General features: G+C 51.0%; 1 protein-coding gene and 2 long non-coding RNA genes across 4 annotated transcripts; all 3 read left to right on the plus strand.

Annotated features, from left to right (window-relative positions):
• Positions 1-62: 62 nt before the first annotated feature.
• On the plus strand, positions 63-7,142 carry LOC310880943. 2 transcript variants are annotated; one of them, XR_014572001.1, is made up of 2 exons: positions 63-3,655; positions 4,429-7,142. It is a non-coding gene; the product is annotated as an uncharacterized lncRNA (long non-coding RNA). The 2 variants fall into 2 exon arrangements; XR_014572002.1 differs by lacking the exon at positions 63-3,655 and adding an exon at positions 4,054-4,316.
• A 5,337-nt stretch (positions 7,143-12,479) lies between these two features.
• Positions 12,480-20,856, plus strand: HMGN5 (high mobility group nucleosome binding domain 5). Its single transcript, XM_083797494.1, has 6 exons — positions 12,480-12,858; positions 13,848-13,877; positions 14,552-14,581; positions 15,534-15,584; positions 18,761-18,904; positions 20,165-20,856. Exons 1-6 carry the CDS (start codon positions 12,844-12,846, stop codon positions 20,210-20,212), a joined length of 318 nt encoding a protein of 105 aa, XP_083653620.1. The 5' UTR covers positions 12,480-12,843; the 3' UTR covers positions 20,213-20,856.
• On the plus strand, positions 15,591-18,338 carry LOC310880946. The gene is made up of 2 exons (XR_014572006.1): positions 15,591-18,133; positions 18,236-18,338. It is a non-coding gene; the product is annotated as an uncharacterized lncRNA (long non-coding RNA).
• Positions 20,857-22,510: the final 1,654 nt, after the last annotated feature.

The raw sequence follows: 22,510 nt of genomic DNA on the forward strand, positions 1-22,510 counted from the left end.
AGAAAGGGGCGAGGCGAGTTCCCGACGAACCACGCGAGACGTGCGGGGACGGAGGGCGGGCAGGGGAAGGGGCTGCGCTGAGGCGGGAGGGCTCGGGCGGGGGGCGAGGGCTGCCCGCGGTGGCCCCGCGTATGTGGGCAGCGGCCGAGGGGCTAACAGCCTCGAAGAGCACCGAGCCCCCGCTGAAACGGGCGGTTTCCAAGGAAGAATTGCGTCAGGGATCCCTTCCCTCAGGGGAGGCGAAATCCAAGTGTGCGCGGTGCGGGGCACCTCGGTACGCCGGGTGCTGCGCGGCTCCTCAGCCCTTTTGCAAAAGGGCGAGCAAACCTTTACAAACCGTGACGGGGTCTCAGACAAAGCTCCTGCCTCTGCCCCGTGAGGCCCATTTTCGGTTGAGTCAGATGCAAAATTCAGCCAGTTCTACGAAGACAGGGCTCCAAAGCACCCTGCAGCACAAGGAGCAGGGAAGGCCTTCAGCAGCAGGTGACAGAGTTGTGCACCCGTACGCTCTAAAAGCAAAGGCAGACACTTAGATCTGATGCGGTCTAACACTGGAAGGAATCAAAGGAGCTAAAGATAAGGCTGTGGAAAAGAAGAGGAGGTAGGAAGCTGCTGGTGTCAGAGACTTTATCCTGGGGAGTGAGAGGGGAGAGAAGCGAGGGCAGGACAGGGGCAGCTCAGACATGGAGGAGTGGGTTAAGGTGCAGCTTTAGGTGATGGCCCCTAAGGAGCCTCCACCTAAATGTTAGAAACACTCCTTTGCCGTCGTTCTTGCAGGAGATGCTTTTCATTCTGCCTTTCTTTTCTGTCACTCGGTGTAAGTGCATTAGGCAGCTCCTCGGTGCCCAGGCAGGGCCGGAGCAGCCATTTCGCTTCCTGCCGATGGGCTCCATAAATGTCTCGGTTGGATCCTCACTTGGAGAGGTGAGAAGAGACGTGTGGGATGGGCAGGTGTTACTGCGCAGTAACAGTTAATTGACTTTTAAATGCGTTTCATTGTGAAAGTCACTCTCCGAGTGAAATGTTGGCCCATGCCAAAATACAGACCGCTTGGGCATTCGGCGCAATTCAAAGGCTCTGTCCTGTGGCCTCCCAGAACTCCTGCGGTGCATCTTCCACACAATAAGGCCTCAAAGAAACACATACCAGGACAGCTATCGCAGGTCCCGTTTGGATCTGCCCTCTTCTGTACTGGCCTCTCTGCTTCCCATCTCTCGCCCGCTCTTCGAGTTGTCTGTGCCGTGGATAAAGGAATTACTGCTTGGGTAATGCAGGGTACCGGGGCTGTGCAAAAGGCCCACTGGGAAGCCGGGAGCCATAACGTACTGCAATTTCACTGCATGCTATTTTATCATTTTTATTAATCGCGACTGCTTGATGAGACCTCAAAGAGTTGTTAATTATTACAGCCATAGTGGCACTTTATTTAGGGAAATTTATATTCAGCACCTGTCTCTGGCTTACCTCTGCAGAAACGTACTCCAACTACTCCCTTACACGTTTTATTATATGTTCTGATAACAACATCACAGAAAATGGAAAATACTTAAAATAGACACAGCAAGCTGAAATGTTACCAGCTAAGATGAAAGAAAAGTGTTTTTTCTGCTCTTGACAAAAAGGAGGAAGGTATTTCTGAAGTGATTTTTCCAAACAAAGTAACAAAACATGATTTTCTAAAAAAGACCGTTGAATTAAAAAGTCTATTAAATTAAATCGCCCGTATTTCTTTTATTAATTTCTCAATAGTAAGAGAGCTATTTTGAAGATGACATCCCTAATTCTGGTATTGCTTATGATGCTTATCTGAGTCTTTGACAGTCTCATGAGGTTTATGCATGTTCTGAAAATGTAATGAGCCGAAATATTTATTTAGGATGATGGTACACCATAAAAGTTCCCCGGTTCAGGAAATTTCAAAATTTAATAGAAATAACTGGCGTGCTTTTAAAAACAAATAGATCTAAGTCCAGGAGATTAAAATTCTTCCAGGAATGTTTCTTCAGATGTGTTTGTACAGCTCCCTTCACGGCCGTTTGAGAAGTACACTGGTAATTCCCATCTCCTCTGAAGCACGATTCTCTCTGTCAGGATGTAATCTGATAAATAGCAAGGAGCAGCAGAGGCAGAAACCGAAGCTTATCAGACAGAATGAAATAAGCACAGGTGGAGAACCGGATAGACGCGTTCATTGGAACACGGTGTTTACCTGTCACTGTGCAGGCTGACCGCCTGCTTGCTGGCCAGCTCTCCTCCTCGCAACACCCCTTCAGCTTCTCAGAGCTGAAATTCTTCAGGAGTGAGCTGCTCCCTGTCTGTTCTCCCTACGAAAAGCGTGCCATAACCATTGCTCTCAATAGTGCACTTTAAAAGGCATTTTATCTTCATGAAAGAAGATTTATTACATTAAGAGCAATACATGAATTGGGTATTATTGAAACGACTACGTTTTCTTGACTCATGATAGTAAATTTCCTACTCTATTGGCAGAAAAGTGCCGTGTTTTCTATTCCCAGGCTGCTCACGTAAAATCCATGGTATTATTTTTGTTTTCACTAACAGCTATGAAGTGTTTAATTATCCTTCTCAAGGTAGACTAAAACCTCAAACAAAATGGATAAATTTGATATTATGCCTCTAAGAGGAAAATCTACAGTTCTTGTGCAGCCAACAAAATAGTACGTATATAATAGCGGTAATTGTTGTCTCCCCCATTCTTTTGTTCATTTGCTGTAGCGTGTGTTTGTACAAGGCCATTTTGTCAGGTTACATCTTTTATTCCCGTCTCTTTTGCTTAAAGGGAAATTTAACAGCTGAGTTTTGTTATGGGTTACTTGACATATTATGAAGCAGCAGTACTGAGTGAGCGGCAGCCCTCCTGCTGTATGGGGGGAAGCAGGAGCGCAAGGAAGTGCTGCCCGATGCCTCGGCTGTGAGGCAGGATGCCCAGCGGATGGGCCATCCAGGAGACATTTGGGCATTTACGATAAAGATGTTGCAGGTAACGGCAAAGATCTCACTCTTTTCTTAAACTGCAGACAGGGATGGGAGCTTTTGAGTGTTGGCAAGTAAGCTACCTTTAAAAAGACAAATGTAGTAGAATCTGGCAATGAAAGACATTACAGTGATCAGCTGCAAAATCCCTTTTGTGCAAAAGGTCAGGAAGCACATGTGCTCCAAACGCTCCACAGCTTCTTTGCAACAACAGAGAGAAATAAATCCAGAATTCAGTTGCGAATACTTGGCAAGTAACATGAGAACGTGCCAGGTTTCCTTCTCTTATTTTGCTTTTAATATTGCTGGAGAAGATGCTCTCGATTTGTCTGAACTCCTGAAATGGAGGAACGTGTGGTCAGCCAGAAACGTCAGCTCAGCGCTCTCACTAGGAAATAAGGAATCTGTTCCTCGTTTCCCATCCCAGACTCCCCGGCCTGCCAATAACTCGAGCCAGAAGGCAAGCTGTGACTCAGAGTACGTCCTCTGACTTCGCCCCTGCTCCGCAGGAGGAATGTCCCGCTATGGCATCCGCCAGCGTGCAGCTGATTTATTGCGGGTGGAAACTCCCCGCTCCAGCACGCGGGTGGAAGGGGGTGGGGTAGCCCCGGAGGTCTGCTGCTGCTCCTGCTTCTCTTTTGGAAGGCGAGGGGGGCTGCGGGTCCGTGTTTTCGTGTGCCGTTGCACGGGACGGCTTGCGGTCAGGCGCACGGGCAGTAAAACACCGCGTAGAGCGCCTTGTGTGTAGTTCATCTGCTTGTTGCAAAAACGGCAGAGCTGATGGAGTTCTTTTAAAACCCCTCGTAAGGAGCAGGAACGCGTCTTCGTGACACGCACCAGAAGGAAGGCACACGAAGGCCCGCTCAGGGAGCAGCGCTTGCACTGCTGCTCGGCTGCGGCGGGCTGTCCGCCGTACGGAACCCATCACTGGAAACGGGTTCCCAGCTGCTGGGACCCCCCCCCCCCCCCGCCCCGGAGCAGCTGCGGACCGCTCGCAGCAGCCTCGGGCCCTCCCCGCAGCGGGCCGGGGCCGGGCCCACCGGGGCCAGGCCGCGGGGAGGCCCGGGGAGGCGGCTCGCTGCCGCAGCGCGCCCCCTGCTGTCCCGGCCGGGCCGAGCGGGGCCCGCGGGGCGGCTCCCGGGGGGAAGCGGCCCGGGAAGGGCCGGGGAAGGGCCGCGGGGGCCGCCCGGGGCCGTGCGGGCCCTGCCGGCCTTGGAGGCCCGTGGCAGGCCTCGGCCGGGCCGAGCGGGGCCCCGGGGAAGGGCGCAGGACTCGGGCTGGAGCCGGCCGCGGGGTTCTCGGCGTGCCGAGGGAGGGGAAGGGTCATTTTTTGAGCCGTGTTGCGTTGTTCAGGCGGTTCAGCATTTCTAGAGGCAAAGTCCTTTTTTTTTTTTTTTTTTTTTTTTTTTTAAGTAACGTTGTGTTGTTTGATAGCTCAGCACCTCCAGGGCCACTCTCCGAGAGCACCTCCATTTTGAGGAGCTGTGCAGCACCTGCACCGGGGCCAGTTTGGATCGGCAGCGCACTTTGGGAGCGGGATCTGCCAACGTTACGTGCCGTGCTTTGGCGTGCTGGCGGCATGGAGCAGCCTCGCTCGCGGTTGGTGATGTTTGGATGACACCAAGCTGGCCCCAGGCACGCACACGTCGCCCTCCGGAGCTGTGAAATGCCGTGGGGCCCTCTGCAGCAGCTCTTCCACCGTCCTACAGGTGTGTTCCCCTCGCACCACGCTGCCTGCCAAGGTAGGCATAACCAGAATCGCTGCGGGCAGGTGTGCCAAGCCTTAGCTATGACAAATGCTGAACAGCCCTGTCAAATATTTTTGGCAGACTACATCTCGTACATGAAAAAAAAAAAGAAAAGCAGCCTGTGCTGCGGCGTGCACAGGCTGTGACACGACTGTGTGCAGCAGCAGGGCCAGGGCTCGGCAGCAGCAGCCTGATGGGGATTCCCGCTGCTTCTGCCCCTGAAACCTCCTGTCCCTCAGCTGACCTCCGTCCAGGGAGGGGCTGGCCGGTCGCAACGCCCTGTTTAGCGTTTTGTCTCTCATTTTCCTCGTACTCAGGACTGGCTGTCCATCCCACCAGCTCCAAATGGCCACGCCAGCCCTAACTCCGGCCAGCTCTGTCTGTTTTATTCAAGTGCACTTAGTTATTCTGAAGTACTTCAGGGGAATACATGGAAGGACATACCACAGCTACCCAGACTTCAGCCAGAGTAACAGGAATATGCACTCTTTGAATGGTGTTTTAGGCCAGTTTATCCAAATGGACATTCACAGGACGTAGCTTGCCCTGAAAGGCAAAAGAAACAATCCCGAAGTCTGTCAACAGCCTCGCCTGGTGGCTGTCCCTGACTCAGGAATGGACTGCACAGAACATGTTTTTGTACTCTGAACACTAAATCCTCCCTTCACTGCGCCTGTCCAGTGAGAAACCTGCAGTTCCTGCTTGCTGTGAGTTCAGAGCAAGCTGAAAGAAGAGGAAGTGGAGCTTCAAATCACTGCACGATGCCTGCCATGCTAGTGGCTTACGTTGTTACAGACTTGGAGATAGCCCATACATTCACAGCTGCAGAGGGCTTGCGGTTTCCTAGGTTCAAGTCTCTTTTGGCCAAAGGGTCCATTCACACCCTCCCCCTTCCCTCCTGAACGCCCTCCGTGTGTTCAGGGCATGTAAAAACGGCTGCTGGAAAGGCTTGTTAAAAACAAGCGCTAAAGGTGGTGTGGCTCCGAAAACCTTCGCCATGCTCACCTGGTCACAGCCCGCTCAGTTGCTGGGTCTCCCCAGGAGCTGTTTATAAACACTTGTGCTGCATCGCTGTCTCCTCAGGCTGTGTGTGGAAGCAGTTTTAAAGGAGGGCTTGCACACTTCTGCGTGTGCAGCGGGGACCATCTGGCAACGGTTAGTTTGTTATTATTCACTTTGTCGATTTATTCTAACCCTTACCGATGCTTCAGCGCGAGACAGATCCTCAGACAAGCTTGTGAGTTCCTGTCTGGGAACTTCCCCAGCCTCCTCCACAGTAAACACAGATGCAAAAAGCTCGTTTGGGGTTTCTGCTCCAATTTTGTCTCTTCTACATATTCCTTGTGTACCTTGATAGCCGACTGGTTCTAGACAATGTTTCTCAGACTCTCTGCTCCTGATGAGACTGTAAAGCTTTTGAAGTCTTTTTGCAGGTTGTGTGTTAAACTCGGGTTTTTACATAGCTGTTTTTACATTTCCCTCACGATCTTTTCTATTTTCCTCCTTAGAACAGAAATCCGACTTTCTGAGGGATGCCTTTTTGCTCCCAGTGACCTCTCAGGTCCCGCCTTTTAGCCATGCTTCATTTTTTACCCATTTTTTCAGCCATGTTTGATCCTTCTGTGTGCTTTGTTGGCAAACGATATGCATTTGGTCAGAGCTTCCAATGCGAAGTCTTTCAGTGGTCCCCACGCTGCATTAAAATCTTTTACTCTTTTAGCTACCTCTTCTAGCTTTTTTTCCAGGAAGCCTTCTCACTTTTACCATGCCCTCCTTTCTGAAATGAAGAGCAGTGACTTCTTCGGCTTCTGTTACTCTGATCAGAGCGGTGACTGGAGTGTGCAATGGTCACTGTTTGAGAGAATAATTACTTAGGTCCTGTATGTATTCCGTCCTTGTCCAGATCCAGAGTTGCTTCTCCTTTTGTGGTTTTCCTGAGCAGATGCTCTAGAAGAAGTCACTAACAGTGTCTGACCATTCACACTTAGACATAACAGCAACGCGGTCTACATACAGCCACGGGAAATTTTCCATTGCAGTTGTGTTTCCCACCCTTGCTGCCTCCCTGGTCTTTATCACAGCTGCTAAGTTTGGTGATGGAGTTGGTCCCGTGCTGTAATGGTAGCAGACATTTCCACTTATTTATTCTGTTGAGAAGTCACCAAACTTGTTAATAATTTTTCTTGTATTAGCTGAGGAAATAGATTTTGAGGTTTATAATTCCACGTGACTCTTGCCGCTTTTCAAAGCTGCCTTCGTCTTCTCGCGTGCACCCTCGTATTTTTGGAGAGAATTGTTACTGTAACGGCAGTCAAGTGTCACATGCCTCAGGCCTGTCCAGCAGTGTACACCAGTGGGAATTGCAGAGAAAAAGGCAAATAAAAGACGGCGTTGGCAACCGATCAGCTGATGACGCTACTCATTTTTGCTTTGTGCTTTTTCTGGCTTCCTTGTAGTAGTAGTCTTAGTTTTGACTGCTTTTTTTTTTTTTTTTGCGAATTACATCTCCTTTTAAAGAACCAAAATTGGAAGAAAGAACTAAGAGACAAACTTGCTGCTGACAGTCAGCTTACCTGACTGCAGTGCGTTGCGATTCCTTCCTGTCTGTAGTTTATGTTTAATAAAAGTCTGTGTTTGCTTTGGTGCTTGTGGTGGAGAACTAGGTAGGAAGCTGTAGCTAAGCCAAAAGGTTTCCCTGAAGTAAAGGTGAACAAATAGACCCAACGGGAATTCCAACCAGCCAGCAGAGGTACACCCTCATGCTCCCAGTTTAACAAGCACTAAATGTTTCATTGAAATCAATATCAAATTTGACACACAAGTCAATTTTTACCCAGGACAAACCATAAAATTACCCAGGGCAAACAATAAAATTAACCAAGCACAAACATCTTCTGTAGATCAATAATCCACTCATCCCAAAAGTTACATACGGTAAGGCCGACAGACACTTTAAATGCCAGGTACACAACATGACAATGTGTTCTGTGACATTTTGCCACAAAAGAGCATGGATTAACATGGACTCCTTCCCGTATGTGCCGTAACTGTGAGCACAGAGGGAATCCTCACTTCCCCTGCCTCTGAATTCATGAAGATGGGGTTGTTCCACAGTTAAATGAAGGAGGCTGAGAGTTTTGTGTCCAGAGCCTGTGTCACGCTCGCTTCTGGTGTGACAGAATCCATCATGGCAGACTCCAGCCGGGCCGTGAGGGCAGCCTTGCCATGCCATCAGCACGCAGATGTATCTCATCCACCTTTCTGATTCCAGAGCTGGTGGTGCTGCAGAACGGCATAGTCACTGTACCTTCGGTAAAAGCAAGTCTTTGTGCAAAGGAATCGGAATAAAATGCCTCAGGTCTGAACAGCATGACCCAAGAGAGCTGCAAGACCACTGAGATCCCGTGGTGGGAACGAATCTCCTGACATTCAAAACTCACATGACTTTGAGCTCAAAGGAACGACAAAACAACATATATCTTACCGCCTATTGGGGGAAGGCTGGAAATCAATCAACCAGGAGCAATGCTGGGTCTATTTTGCCTTTGTTCAGAAATATCTTAATCTGCATCAGTGCAAGAACACGATCTAGGAAAACATTTGTCAAGTATTAGAGATCTCCTGGTATCAGGAACAGGCTCTCCTCCTCTCTGCAGGAAATTCCTGCCTTGGGCAACAGCTGGGAAATCTACATGAACCAGCAAACATTCTGAAAACTTTCACGACTTGGGCAACAGCACCTTGGAGGATGTTGGAGAGACGTAGGTCCCCGAGGTGACTGATTAATAAACACAACAAACAGCAGTCACACCACGGTGGCATCAAAGTTGGGCTGACCAAGTCTTGCCTGATTTTGCAAAGATCAAGGCACAAAAACTGGGCCGAGCTGTGATAGTTTCAGTCTGAAACTATTTTCTTGCACTTCGGTTGTCTGTAATTTCCCCAAATTACAAACTCTAAAAATTAGTCAGCATTCGAGTACTGCTCTATAAGTTTAGTGTGGGCAGCTGACTGCTTGTTCAGGGCGCTGGCAGTGTTGGTTAGTTTTGTTTTGACATAGGCACGGTATGTTTCTGTTTGCAGATGGAATGTTTTTACCTCTGTGAGTCAACAGCCTGGTTCAAATAGCTCTGCAGAACTCAAATTGTAGCATGAAGTTTTCTCATGGAAGCAGCAGCAGATTAATTTCTGGCTTGTTGCTTTGATTTACTCTTGACATAGACCAGTGATACAACATAAATTCAGGCTTAGGCCTTTTTGTACCGAACCAAAACTACCAGTTTTAGCAAAAATGCCAGAAAGGGGTCACATGGCACAAATCAATGATCCAGAGTAAATTACCCTCCTGGATCTAATTTGTCAAAAGGGTTTAACTGGCTGATTCTTTACTGGCGACCCGTATGCCAGGTTAGCTGTATCACTGCACGGCTTTCTGACGTGTCTTATCAAATCCTTTTCGTCTTCCCACAGCCAACGTAAAGCTACTATACAGTCTTAAAGCCAATGTAAGCTCCGTGCTGTGTGCTGGGATTAATGCCAGGGAGCCTGTTCCCTGGCTGGTTCAGAGCTGTGCTGCTGCATTAACGCCCGTGGAACCACGGCCTGCTGTAAGGACGGTGATCAGCAAAGACTAAAGGTCCTCTGTGCGTGCCCGTGCACGCGAACGCCTCTCTTGCCCGCTGCTCGGTGATGATCACAGCGAAACGTACAGCCACTGCTGCGACTTAGAAGAGAATTCAGCCAGCCATGGCCCATTTATTTGACAGGTGACTTCCTATTCTTCCCAGTTACATAAAGGCACATTTAATTACTCCTTCCACTTGGCCTGAAGGAAGGGTGTTTACAGTATCCGTAGGTATAGCCAGGTCTGTAATTTTCTATAGGTCTGCACAATAACAGCCATCTACACCCTCAGTGTCACAACATCTTGCCACAGTTAATCCTATCTGTTGAGAGGGAAGTGACCTTCTAACTGCTGATTTGTAGTTTACTGTTTGTAAAAATACAAAGGTGGAAAAGAAGGCAAAGCACTTGTAATGCAAAATTCCTAGCGAATTTTATATCCGTGCTTACTTCCCAGTGCCCATTTTGACCCGAGCTTTCAACCAAACTGCTGTCGCCCAAGTCGTTCTCCTCGGGAGGAAAGGCTGACAGACTCTTCAAAGAATTCCTGCTCCTCTTCCACAATTGTACAAAGACTTTTCACAGAATATGGAAAGAACGAAAGAATAACTACAGGGAGCCAGGTGAAACTTTTCAAGGCAACTGACAAAAAGCAACTGAAGCATAAATCTTGTTAGCGATGGAGAACTTCTATTATTGGACACGGATTCTAGCAAGAAGACAAGGGCTCGTGAGATGTGTCTTAGACAATTTTTAGCTCAGAGGATGGAGAAAACTAGTGGAAACTATTTAAAATCTTGATTAATAAAAGAGAATGGCTGAAAATATAAAGCTGACATGGTTGGAAAGGAGAAAGTGAGCTGTTACTGAAAGAAACACGTCAATAGAACAGCAAAGCATCCTCACATGGAAGGCAGATAAGAGGTGTATTAAAAACCAACATAAAGATGAACAAGAGTATAATGGAGCCCTAACGGCAGCTTTAGAGATAAACACGCAGTCTTTCTAAATTGTGCAAGAAGTAGAAAAAAGCACACAATTCAGAACTGCTGTCACGGAATAGCACAGGCATGGAGGAACAAAAAGAGAGGCAAAGGTCCAAAATTAGTTACAGTGACGAAGGAACAGAGAAGGATATAGGAACTTGCTCTATATATACACACTGAAAGTAGGAGCAAAACAAAAGAAAACCTCGTTTATTGCTGACAGAAGAGGAAGGCACCAAAAAAAAAAAAAGACCCAAAACCCCACAGAACCGAAAAACTGTCTTAGTCGCTTCAGCCTTCAAGCGAACTGTAACCTGGTACTGAAACCAACCTTTTTAGGAAGGTGACAGCAACACATAGCAGCAGGAAAGAGTGTGCTAAATTGGATTTGGTTTTGTGGTTACACTGAGGTTGGCAGTGTCTGGAAAATGCACTCCAGAGCGTTTAGGAGGCCAGTCTTTGAATAATTGGTGAATAAAAATAAGTTTTTGAATAATTGGTGTGTATCTACAAAAAAAAAAAGTAGTGGAGTTTGATGGCTCTCCGTTGACTGGAGGGAGAGGAAAGGTGAACTTGAATGGAAAACTGTTCGGCGTAACTCCAAGGTCCATGGAGAAAAACTATCGACAGGTATGCACCTTGAGAATGAGATAATTTAAAAAGTGACAAGTCAGAAAGTCACTATGAATTTGTAAAGAATAGGGGGATCAGCTTTTCAGACAGCAGCATCGCTGGGAGGGATCTGGGGATTACAGGGCATCAGAAAAAGAATCTGAACCAACATTGTGATGCTATCGCAAAGTTGGCAAACGCCATAGAGATAGCTTACCTAATTAACCTGATTATTGGATATAAACGTAAGGAAAAGCCAAGGTTGAAAAGAGTCTGGAGCAGACAAAGAATGATAAAAGGTTTAGAAAGTGCGAATTATGAGATCGTGAGACCTAGGAGAATCTGCTTAGTGTAGAAAAATTAAGTTTAAACAAAGGACATGATAATTTTACGTGAAATGATAAAGTATCTAAAATGTTAACGTAAATCGATGCAGATTGTCTGTTTTGTACATGTGCTAGGCAGTGGGCAAAGAAACTTTATCTAATTCACCACCAGTTTAGGTGCTGGGGAAAACTTTGTAGTGGTAAGGACAGCTAAGTGCGGAAACAGGCTATCTGGGAGGATTGCAGAATCTGTTTTTTCCAAAGAGGTTCAACAGGTTTTCAGAAAGAAGTTCAGCTGGCTATTGCCAGGAATAAGGCCATGCCTCAGAGAGCAGCTCCCGCTTTAAGTCTTTGATGCGAAGTGTTCAGTCCTAAAGGTGCTTTAAGTACACGCCTTGTGTTTTCACTGAAGAAACCGGTGATATAGCCGTCAGAAACCCTGATGGGAATTGTTAGGACGGAACCAAGGGCAAATGTTGCTCCAGCGGCACAGAAACGTGGGACTTCACCACAGGGCCTACCCAAACTCGGAGGCCCAGCTCCAAAAACCCCCTCACGCTTCAGGCCGAGCACACGGCAGCCGCCCGGCAGCGCCGCGACCCCCGGGGCCGGCCCGGGGAGAGCTGCCGCCGCCTTCCCCTTTCCCTGAGGCGCGCCCCGGCTCGGGCAGCGCCCCGCGGGCCGCAGGAGGCCGGGGCTGCGCGGACAAAGGCGGCGGCGGCGGCTTCCTGGGCTGGCCCCTCAGGCGGCGGCGGGCCCGAGGCGGGCGGGCGGGCGGGCGGGCGGGGTGTGTGTGTGAGGGGGGGGGGGGGGCGGCCGCCATGTTGTCCTCCTGCGGCCTGCGCCAACTTTCGGGGAAGTTTCTTCCCCAGCCCGCGGGGGGACGCGGGGCGGGCGGAGGGCAGCGGGGGAGGCCGAGGGCGCCGAGCAGCCGGGGCCGGAGCCGGGGCCGCCCCCGCACAAACGACGCCCTCAGCGCGCCCCGCTCCCCTCAGGCCCGGCCCGCCGGCGCCGCCGCCCGCCTTCCCCCGCGCGCCCGAGGGCGGCCGGGCCGCGCGCACTGCGTAGCGCCGCCGGCCCCCGGCTGCCAGCGCCTCTCGCGCTACGGCCGCGGCGCCGCCCCCCGCCCCCGGCCCGCCCCCCGGGCCGCATCCCGCGCGCCCATTGGCCGGCGCGGCCGTCACTCGGCGGCTGGGCCCATCTGGCGCTCCCCATTCATGCAGTTTGGTTGCGTGTTGGTGTATTTTACTGTTTGCAATAAAGAGGGGGGGATTTTTTTTTGTTCAGTTTCTGCTGCAATTAACTCTTGGGCCCTCGCGCGCCTTGCTTTTTTTTTTTTTTTTTTCCTTCCCCCCCCCCCCTTTTTTTTTTTTTCCTCCCCCGGAGGGGGGCCAATTCCGCAGCGGGCTCCCAACAGTTTTTTTTTTTTTTTAATTATTATTGTTATTATTTTTTTTTAATTTTTTTTTTATTTTTGTTATTTTCCGCCGGGCGCGTTGCTTGCCCAGAGCCGCCTCCGTCCGCCCGCTCCCCGCCAACTATTAAGGCGCAACTATGCCCAAAAGAAAGGTGAGTGCCGGGGGGAGCCGCGCCGGGGCACGGCCGGGGGGAGCGCTGCCGGGGAGCCCCGCCGCCGCCTCCCGGCGCCTCCCCGCCGCCGGCCTCGTCCCGGTTCGGGGCCGGGTTGCGGGGTGTGGGGGGGGAGCCCCGCAGCCGGCCGCGGGCCGCCGGGGGAGGGCAGCGCGGCGGCTCCATGCCGGATCGCGGCCGGCCGCGGCGCCGCCGCTGCCGTGTGGCGGAGGCGGGCGGGCGGCGGCGGGGCCGGGCGGGCGGCGGGGAGCGGAGCGGAGCGGGGCCGGGCCCCCGGCGGGCGGCCGCGGGGGTGCGAGCGGTGCCCGCGGGCGCTGCGTTTGCCTTTGTTCTCCTTCTTCTTCTTTTTTTTTTTTTTTCTCCTCTCTCTCTCCTCTCTCTCTCTCTCTCCTCCTCTCCCACTTCTTGTCATACCAGATGGTTGTGCAATGGTAATTTGGGGCCATTAGGCGGCGCAGAATTTGAAACTGGCCTTGAAGGGAAGCGCCGAGCGCGGCCGCCACCATACCCGGCCGACCCAACCGCCCGCCCCGCTCCCCCCGCCGCTCCCCCCCCCCGGCTCCCCTCACGGCCCCCCGGGGGGGGCTCCCGCTGCCCCCGGCCCGGCCCGGCCCGGCCCCGCGGGGCCCCGTGAGGCGTTGGCGAGGCGCGGCCGTGCCGGGGGCCGGGCGGGCGCGGGGAGGCGGGGGGGGGACGCTGAGGGGAGGGGGGAGGGGGGAGGGGGGGGGCATTGTCCTTGCGCGCCGCCGGCCCCGACCTTGCTGTGGCAGGTAATTTGGCGGGAACTTTTCAAACGCGGCACGCCGCGGCGCCGTGACGTCGCCTCGGCGGCCCCCCCGAGGCATGCCGGGAGTTGTAGGCAGGCGCTGCCCGCCGCCCCCTCCCCCTCGCCGTGGGGGGCCCCCGGCTCCCACCCGACCCTCACCCACCCCCCCCTTCTCTCTCTCTTTCTCTCGCTTCCCTTGCAGGCTCCAGCTGAAGGCGAGGCAAAGGAGGAGGTAGGACCTGCTGCTGCAGCCCCGCTGCCCTCAGGGCGTCCCACGGAAGTCGCGGAGCCCCCAGCCTCGCACGTGGCCGCGGCCGCTCGGGGCTGCGGGGTCGGGTCCCCGGGCTGAGCCCGGCGCTGCCCGGCCGGAGCCTGGCCCTGCCCGGCGGCCTCTCACCGGAGGAACCCGTTAGGAAGTTGCTTGGGCCTCGCGGCTGCTGAGCCCTCCACCCCCAGGGCCTCCACCCCCAGGGCCTCCATCCCCAGGGCCTCCATCCCCAGAGCCTCCACCCCCAGGGCCCGCCAGGCGCCTTCCCGCGGCGCCTCGCTGAGCGGGGCTGCTCCAGAAGCCAGATCCCGGCGGCAGCGGCCGTGCCGCAGCCCCTCGGTGTCGGAGGGAACGCGCCCTCCCTGGTCCCGCACCCCGGCCGTGGGTCACGGCACCGTGCGGGGAAGGAGGGAGGCTTCGCCACTTAGCGCCTCAGCGGGTAAAGGGGCGGCTGCACAGAGTGAGAGCTGTTGGACAAAGCCACGCTTTTAGGAAGTCCCTCACCACCCTGGCTGTAATTTCGTAAATCCTACAGCTCGCAGGGGGCTTCGTGGCGGGGTCTGTGCACCGGGTTGTTCTGGGATACCATTCTGGTGTTATATGCGCTGAACTTTACTGACACATCTTTCTTTACGCAGCCAAAGAGAAGGTCAGCTAGACTATCCGCTGTAAGTATCTTTATTTATTTACTCTTTTAACATTACACTTCACGGTATGTTAAGTTCTGGGGGACAGCTACGGAGGAACTACTTTTTTTTCCACTGGTCCTGTGAGAGGCCTGGTTAGAGTATTGCAATACTTAAGAGGGAAATTTCTACTTTATGTTTCCAAGCCTTGAGCGCCAACACGTTACAGGCTCGCTTTCAGACACCTCGTATGAGTTACGCAAGGCATCTCGTTCCTCCGTGTTAGTGAACGCACAGGCTGGACGCGTGAGTTAGGTACCTGGAGTCGAGGAGTATTGATTTCACGAAACATTTGTTCTCTGCAGGCCTTCTCCTTACAGCTGCCTGCTCGTAGCTGTATAAACTACCTGCGCTTTCCTTACACTTGTAATTTTCCCATTGATTTTGGTGGCCCAACTGTTGGGTAAACCGAGAGCTAGAGGGTGTAAATCTGTGTCACGTGGTAGGATTCAGCCCGGAGTCACTCGCAGACTTACAGAGGCTCTTGGCACCCCTTTCTACTGCCTGTTGGTGCACCCAGCCCCTTTTTAAGCTGTCTGGGAAATGCCAAGGAGGTAATGGTTGCTGTTTAAAAAAGGAAGTACTTAATTTAGTGAAATCTAAGATGTGTGTTCATTTATACAGTTACGGCCAAACGTTAATACATTTCATTTTTGGCAGATGCTTGCCCTCACAGCAGACAGTAACATCAGACCGAGCAGTGATCCAGTTACTCCTGCTAGCCAGCATCTGTGCATAGCCCCTGTAACACACATGAGGAAATGTGGGTTTGGACAACAAAACAGACTGATCTGTCCCTGGCGGTGCCCTTACTACTACTGACTGAGGCTGTCAGCTCAATATATTTTGAAGAGTTTTCCAAAGTTACCGATGTCGTGGTAAAACGTTTATGGGGTTCATCTGACTCTGTGTTTCTTGCATGTGTTTTGTACAGAAACCTGCTCCGCCTAAACCGGAGCCAAAGCCCAAAAAGGCAGCACCTAAGGTAAGTGTTCCAGATAACTTGAAGTTACACTTCTCTTTTTCAGGGTGTTTACAGGGGAGGAAAGTCCACAGCTAATCATCCGGGGTTTTCATAGTTTTCTTTAAAGATTCCAGGTTGGCTTATGTGAGTTAAAACAATGTGAAAGATGTAAAGATGATGGTATCCAACTCCCGCTGACACCGACCAGGTCCTAAATCAGTTGTGGGGAGGCTTCACTGCTGCCTTGCAAGGCCCTTCTGTACTTTCATACAATGTATTGTTGAGAGAATGATGCTTTGAATAGAGATCAGAGATTCAATTAGAGAAGGCATTGAAAATTGTGCTTTTAATTTCAGTTTCATAGCATGTTTTCTTTCAAAGGCACTTCTTTCAGGTATCAGTTTATCGAGTTTTAGTCGCTGAAGGTAAAGTTCTGCACGCTCGTTCCCTGAAGCTGGATATTTTGGGAAATGCCAAAGATATTGGCATGTCTGACAGGAGAGTTAAACAGAAAACTATTTAAAGTTCCCTCTGCGCTTAGGAGCAACAGCTTGAGACATGAAAGGGGGCAGTTCTGCACTCCGTGAGGTGTTGCCCTGTACCCCCTTCCCGACACAAACGTTCCCAGTGGTCACAGTTTGCGGTGGGTTTTGGTGGTTTTTTTTTTGATCTATCTCTAAATACTCAGTTTGCTACTGAGAAAGGAAACAAATCTTCCTCTCAACCTGTTCCCGTTGTACGTTTTCCCTCGTGGTTTTGGATGGTTGTGTGGGCAAAGCAGAGGTGCGGGAGTTGTTTTAGCTGCAGGAGGGGACGAGGGGCTGCGAACCCGGAGCCCGTTGGCGTGCGTGCACGTACACGGCCTCGTGGTGCCAGGGGCTTCCAGAGGATGGGAACTGCCTCCAAGCTGAGCTGCGTGCAGGGAGAGCCAAGGCGGCGCGAGACACGGACGAGAAAGAACCCCCACGTGTCGTTCTGGGACCCCGCATCTCAGCTACCTCGTCCCAGCGGCGGCGTCCACAGCAAGTCTGTCACATCTGGCCGCGCAGCCCCGTCTCCAGATCCCATTCCAGCGCGGCGGGGAAGCGAGGAGCCCCGCAGCTCGGCATTCCTGTGGCGGGAGCTGCTGGCGCACTGGGAGCGGGTCTCCCTCTAGCGGCTGGTCCCCTGGAGGAGAGCCTCTGCTGGGCCTCGCTCCTGCAGCCCCAGGGGCGCAGAGCCGGCCGCCGGCTCTCCGAGCCCTGCCTTCGGCCTCTGCCGGTGACCCGCGCGGGGCTCCGCGCACAGCTGCCTGTGGTGCAGGCTGTTGGTTTGCTTTTCAGGTTTGCCTTTTTGTGTTTTAATGGCAGCCTCTAAAGGTTTACGCGCGCGAAAGCTGCGTTAACGGAGTTTTAAAGTTGCAAAAATAAGCTTTCGAACTTTTAAGGACAGCGACTGTAAAAGCTCCTGGGCTGCCGGGGGCTGCCGGGAGTCGTCCTGCCCGCAGTGGGAAGGAGTTTGAAGCTGGGGTAGTCGAGGTGCATTTTTGGCTCTCTTAAGTTAGGTGACCTGGGATTGATACTATACAAAAGCGGGTGTAACAGGAGCTGCAGGATCCCAGGGTCCTTGGTCTCAGCTGCGTTCTGTGGGACGCCGTATGTCGGTGCGGAGCCCTGCCCTGGAAGCCGGTTTCTGAGGATTCTTCTCAAGCCTTTTCTTAAGAGAGAGGCTTTACCAACAAAGGGGTGAAAAAGCGGTGTTTGATTAATGGGGTGAGGGAAAAGATTTCCCTCTTCAAACAACCCCAAGCCCTTAAAGGTCCTTCATGGCTTATGTCAGGAGGGCAAGCGGCTTACACACCTGCGCTCGTGGGTCTGGAGATCGTGGTGCCGCTGGAGGAGCCCTTCACAGCGGGCTGCTTCTGCGCGCTTCGAAGGAAGCTCTGCCGAGAAAGAGCGGAGGCAGGCGGCTCCTTCCCCCCCTGTTTGGTGTCGCTCTCACGAAGAGGCACCGCGTCTCTCTCGGAAGTCAGTCCCCAGGAAGGAGGAGAGGCTGGGGGAGAGCGGGCACAGCGCGGGGACGGGGACTGCCGACACTGCCGCCGTGGTGTCCCAGGCTGGCCGAGTGCCTCGGGGAGGTCAGAGCGGGGAGTGGGAGGCTGGAGAGGAGAGAGAGCCAGCCCCACGCGGGGCTGCGAGCCTCCTGGCTGAGCCTTCTGCGTTACTGCACGACTCCGTGTTAATTTTGGTGAGTTTTTAATCAGCGTTATTGAATAACCAGGTGACTGCCCCGTGCCGTGTCCGTATTTGCCCTTAGCAAACTCATTTTTAATGCGAATTAATTTTGTGCACCGATAAGGTAGGGGCTGAAATAAGCACGCGTACGTTTAAGAACTTAGAGCCTCTAAGACAACCCCGTCTGCCAAGTAGATAAATAGATGCATTAAATAATTATCTGTTGCTCTTCACTTCAGGTAGTTGTTCTGCAGATAGTTACTGTTCCGTCGCTGTAGCCGCGTTAACCAAGGAGCTAAGCTGCTTTGCTGGGCGCGGTTCCTGGCAGCGAGAGGCAGGTCCTCGGAAGCCAAACTCGTAAGGGTTTTGCTTGTCACCGGTCTGGGGTCAGGCTCGGACCTTGCTGTGTAGGAAACGGTTACTGCAGGAGCCGCGGCACCAATTTTTGTTTTGATTTAGCCTGATCGTCCTGACAAGAAGCTGTGGGTACTCAATAACTGCGAAGTGCCCGTTGTTCCCGGGGTGATGCTGTTGGGCCCCCAACTTGAGCATCGCGCAAACGGTTTGTTACAGCAAAGGGTATTTCGGGCAGGCGAGGGGGAAAGTCCTTTGACTGCAGCTTTGTTACAGTTTTCTAAATAGGCCTCAGTGGCACATCTGAAGTATTCTGGCGTTCCCACTAGTTGCACATGTTCTTTTTGTTCTTTGGTATGCCTTTCAGCAGCGCAGCAGAAATACAGGCCGGTTCAACTCCAACATTTTTTAGCTAATTTAATTGAATGCCTATTTAAAATAGGAATTCTTTTAACCCCAGCCACGACTGCTTTTATATTACGCGTTTCCCAGTAGCACACTCGGGGCAGAGCAGAAGGGAAACGCTTCTCCCTAGAAACTGTCGTCTCCTCTCTGGAGCTGAGAATGTGCGAATGCAGATGTACGGGGTGGAATCAGCATTTACCGTATCGCGGTCTGTTTTCTTAACAGAAAGAAAAGGCAGCAAATGATAAAAAGGAGGACAAAAAGGCAGCAACAAAAGGGAAGAAAGGAGCCAAAGGCAAAGACGAAACTAAACAAGAGGATGCTAAAGAAGAAAACCACTCTGAAAATGGAGATACCAAAACTAACGAGGTACCTTAGCTACAGTAAACATGGGAATAAACACAGATGTATTGCTAATGCGTCTGCAGGATCTAATGATTGGGGCCTCCCTGTCGGAAGGTGGTGTGTGTCACTGCCGTCCTGTTAAGACAGACCAGCTGCCTCTCCCAGGGAGAGCCTGAAAGAATAGCGTTCTCCTTCCAACCCAGTCCTGCTCTGTGGCAGAGCCCTTCCACAGGTGGTCTGTGCTGCCCTAGTGGCCCGCTCTGTGTTGGCACAAGAGCAATGCAGAACGGTCGGGGAACAATAGAGCTCAGGAGGATTGCGATCCGACCCTGAGCTGCCTTTGCCTCTCCTCTCTGGACTGCTGGATTGCCTCTTCTGCTCAGCACGGGTTGGTACTGTGCCAGAAATCTGGTTTTAAGTTTTACACAATCCTTTAAAACAATTCTTCGCGTCAGAACAATTCAGCAAGAGTTCTGCAGAACAAACGTGGTCTTGTCTCTCGATCTGCAAGCCTCTTTCTTACAGGTTCTTACTGTCTCGGCTACTTACCTAAGCTGCCGTTTGCTAGGACTAGCTGCAAGCTTCAGTCGGCTCCCGATGGCTTTTTCCTAGAAATTTTCTTGCTGATAGTAGAAGTGCAACGTGTGCTACCTGTAGGCGTGGAATAGCCTGTTGTGTGCTCTGTCGCTTTCGATTTGCAGTGATCTCTTCGTGTGTCTGTGGAGTATCGCTGTGCAGTCAGTGGGTTGTTCGGTCTTTCTTCAAACTCATTCACAATCTTCTCTGCTCAAAATTAGTGTGGGGCTGTTGTACTTGACAAGAGCTTTGATAGGAGCTTTGCAATTTTAGCGTGTTGACTAAGTGCAGACATTTTGATAGAAATCAGGCGAGGACCACCTTCCCTGAAGTCTGGACAAGTACCGTGATTTTGTGTGTAATTCTTACTCTTCCTTGTGACTTACAGAGATGAGGACGTGAACTTTCCCTAGCATATGACTGATCCTTATCTTAAATATGCTCCAAATTCCTGCCTCTTTGGATTCTCTTAACGCTCCAGTATTAACTCCATCACCAAATAATGCCCTTCTGCGTTTTAATTTTTAGAATTATCAGCCAACGTGGTGTTGCGTTGATATTTTCGGTAGTAGCCGTGCATTCTTGTCTACCTACCCAAAGTGTTGTCCGTGTGTGTACTAACAAACTAGTCTCTCTTTGATGCTTGTTAGAACGGAATCCGATTAGCATTACAAATAATATTTTTATTCTTCCCAAACACTTTTATAGGCACCAGCTGCTGAAGCATCTGATGATAAGGAAGCCAAGTCCGAGTAATGTTAACCCTGCCCTATATCTCCATCATTTGGTATCCGTACCTCCATGCTGTATTGTTAACAGAGAGGAATATTTTTATCAACTATTTTATAAATGCAGGTTTTTTTAGCATGAATTTAATTATGGAACATCTTCATCTCGGTTACTTGGGAATTAAATCCCTAACAAACAAAGCAAAACGACAAAAAAAAAAATCATTGTTTTTAAATTTTGTGATTGTAATAGTTTGTATGGTACATGGAAAGAATAAGTGGTGGTAGCTTTTGACTTCTGTCAGTGTGTCCCTTTTTGTGTAAGTCATGCTTACAGACTTCAGATTTTAATTTTACCCTTGTATGTGTTGTATGGTTTCTTAAAGTGGGGAGGTCTCAAAACAAATAACTGTGTTAAACATTCCAGTGGTTCTGTGGGTTGCTTTTATAAAGAAGGTGAGCTATTTTCATGAAAAACCTAAGAGCTGGAAATCTGTTGTTTCCCAAATGTAATTTTATTTTGTCAGTTTTGAAAAAAAAAATAAATAAATAAAAGTGTAATCATGTTTTTAAATGAAATACAAACATTTCTTTTAAAAGGGCAGGTTGGTTGTATGTACCCACTGTTAGGAATTTTGCTGGATTTATCTTAATAAAAAAGACTCCTCAAAAGCTGACTGTGGTTTGTTGCTTGTGCTGCTGGGAAGCTACCAGAGTCCCGGGGAGGTGCAGGAGGACAGGAACTCAGGCCGAAGGAACCTCTGCAGCTAAAAGCGCTCGGTGCTCGCGCCCCTGTCTGCAGTGGTGTAAACAGAAACGACTTTGTGGGGCAGACCCTCAGCAGCCGAAACGGGAATAGGCGATCGCATTTGAAGCACGCTTACACCCTCGGGAACTTCTTTCAGGTGAAGGCTTACCTTGTAAACTGTTGCTTACTCAAGTGAAAACGAGATATCGCTGTTGTCCCATACACCTTAAGCTCTGCCAATGCTATGAATTCCGAAGGGTGTTGTCTCCTTTACGTTCCCGTGCCTGTTGGTTATGATTTAAAGGGGTTCCCACCTCCCAGAAGCAGTGCGGAAGAGCAGGCGCTGCTGTACGGACAGCAAACCTTCGCAGTACAAAATGGTTTTGTGTCACGATGTTGAAACGTTCGTAGCACTTGTTCAAGTGCATACTTACGTAACTTTTGTTTATAGTTCTCTTCTTTAAAAATGTATTACTTGCAAAATGTTTTCCTGGACTCAGCTTCCCCCAGCACGGTGATGTGTGTGTGCAGAAAGTGGTTTCTGTGAGGGCAGGCTCGTTCTGGGAGACGGCAGCTGGACTGGGCAGTACAGACGGGGCTTTAACACGGGTTTTACCTAATCTTATTTCGGTTGCTGCAGCTATTCTCTGCAAGTTTTTCTAGGACACTTCAAATTTGCCTCTCGAAGCTGCCTTTTATATGAGGTCTCTTCACCTTGATGACCAACCGCATCGTGTATTTAATAGGAAGAAAAATGTCTGCAATGCAGAAACCTCGTGCTTTGCATAAGGTTGTTTTGCAGCTCAGAAATGTGAAATTAGGGTCGGACCAAATGCTGCTTGCAGGTGGTGAGAAATCCCGAAGGACCTGCACTGCCTTAAGGGGAAAATGCCGATTGGAATAACGCGTTTTATAACTGCAATATTCCCCCCTCTCCAAATGGTTTCTCTAAAAGGGCGTAAAACAGCAAATCGGGGGCTGTGAGGAAGGTGAGCTCCTCCAAACCTCAGTAACACCGAGCCATTTCAGTTTTATCCCCCGGTCTCTCAGCGTCCCAGGCATTGTTATTTAAATAATAGCAGGCAGAACGAATACGGTCGGTGTTTTCTTCTGAGCGAAGGGCTGGTCCACGTGCCGAAGTGTAACAGCCCGTCTGCACGAAGCGAGGTCACCCTGCGTGTCCAGTCGTGCCTCTCCCTTTTAACGGGGGCTGTTCCCCAGAACCATACAATCGAGCGTTTGGTTTTGTTTAGTTCTCCCCCTGCCAGTGCCAGGGCGAGAGTTGTTCTTAATTGTACAACTATTGTTATAATCAGATTCCTCTTTCCAACAAGTACAGCAGATTGCTTAAGGACTTTTCGGACAGACCTCTTCGCTCAAACCCCTAACTCGTCCGAGCACCGGGGTATTTGGGCGAGTGGCACAGCGGGACGTCCTGCCTGCCTTCTGCCAAGTCCTCAGCTGCCGGGCCTGCCGGCTGGACACTGCACCGAAGGGTAGCTCCACGGCAGCTCACCAGATGCACAGGATTGCTGGGCGGGCCAAATCGTCTATGAGGGTTTGATTAGCGTTATTAAT

The sequence above is a fragment of the Anser anser genome (assembly GCF_964211835.1).
Source record: "Anser anser genome assembly, chromosome: 13".
NCBI classification, from domain to species: Eukaryota; Metazoa; Chordata; class Aves; order Anseriformes; family Anatidae; genus Anser; species Anser anser.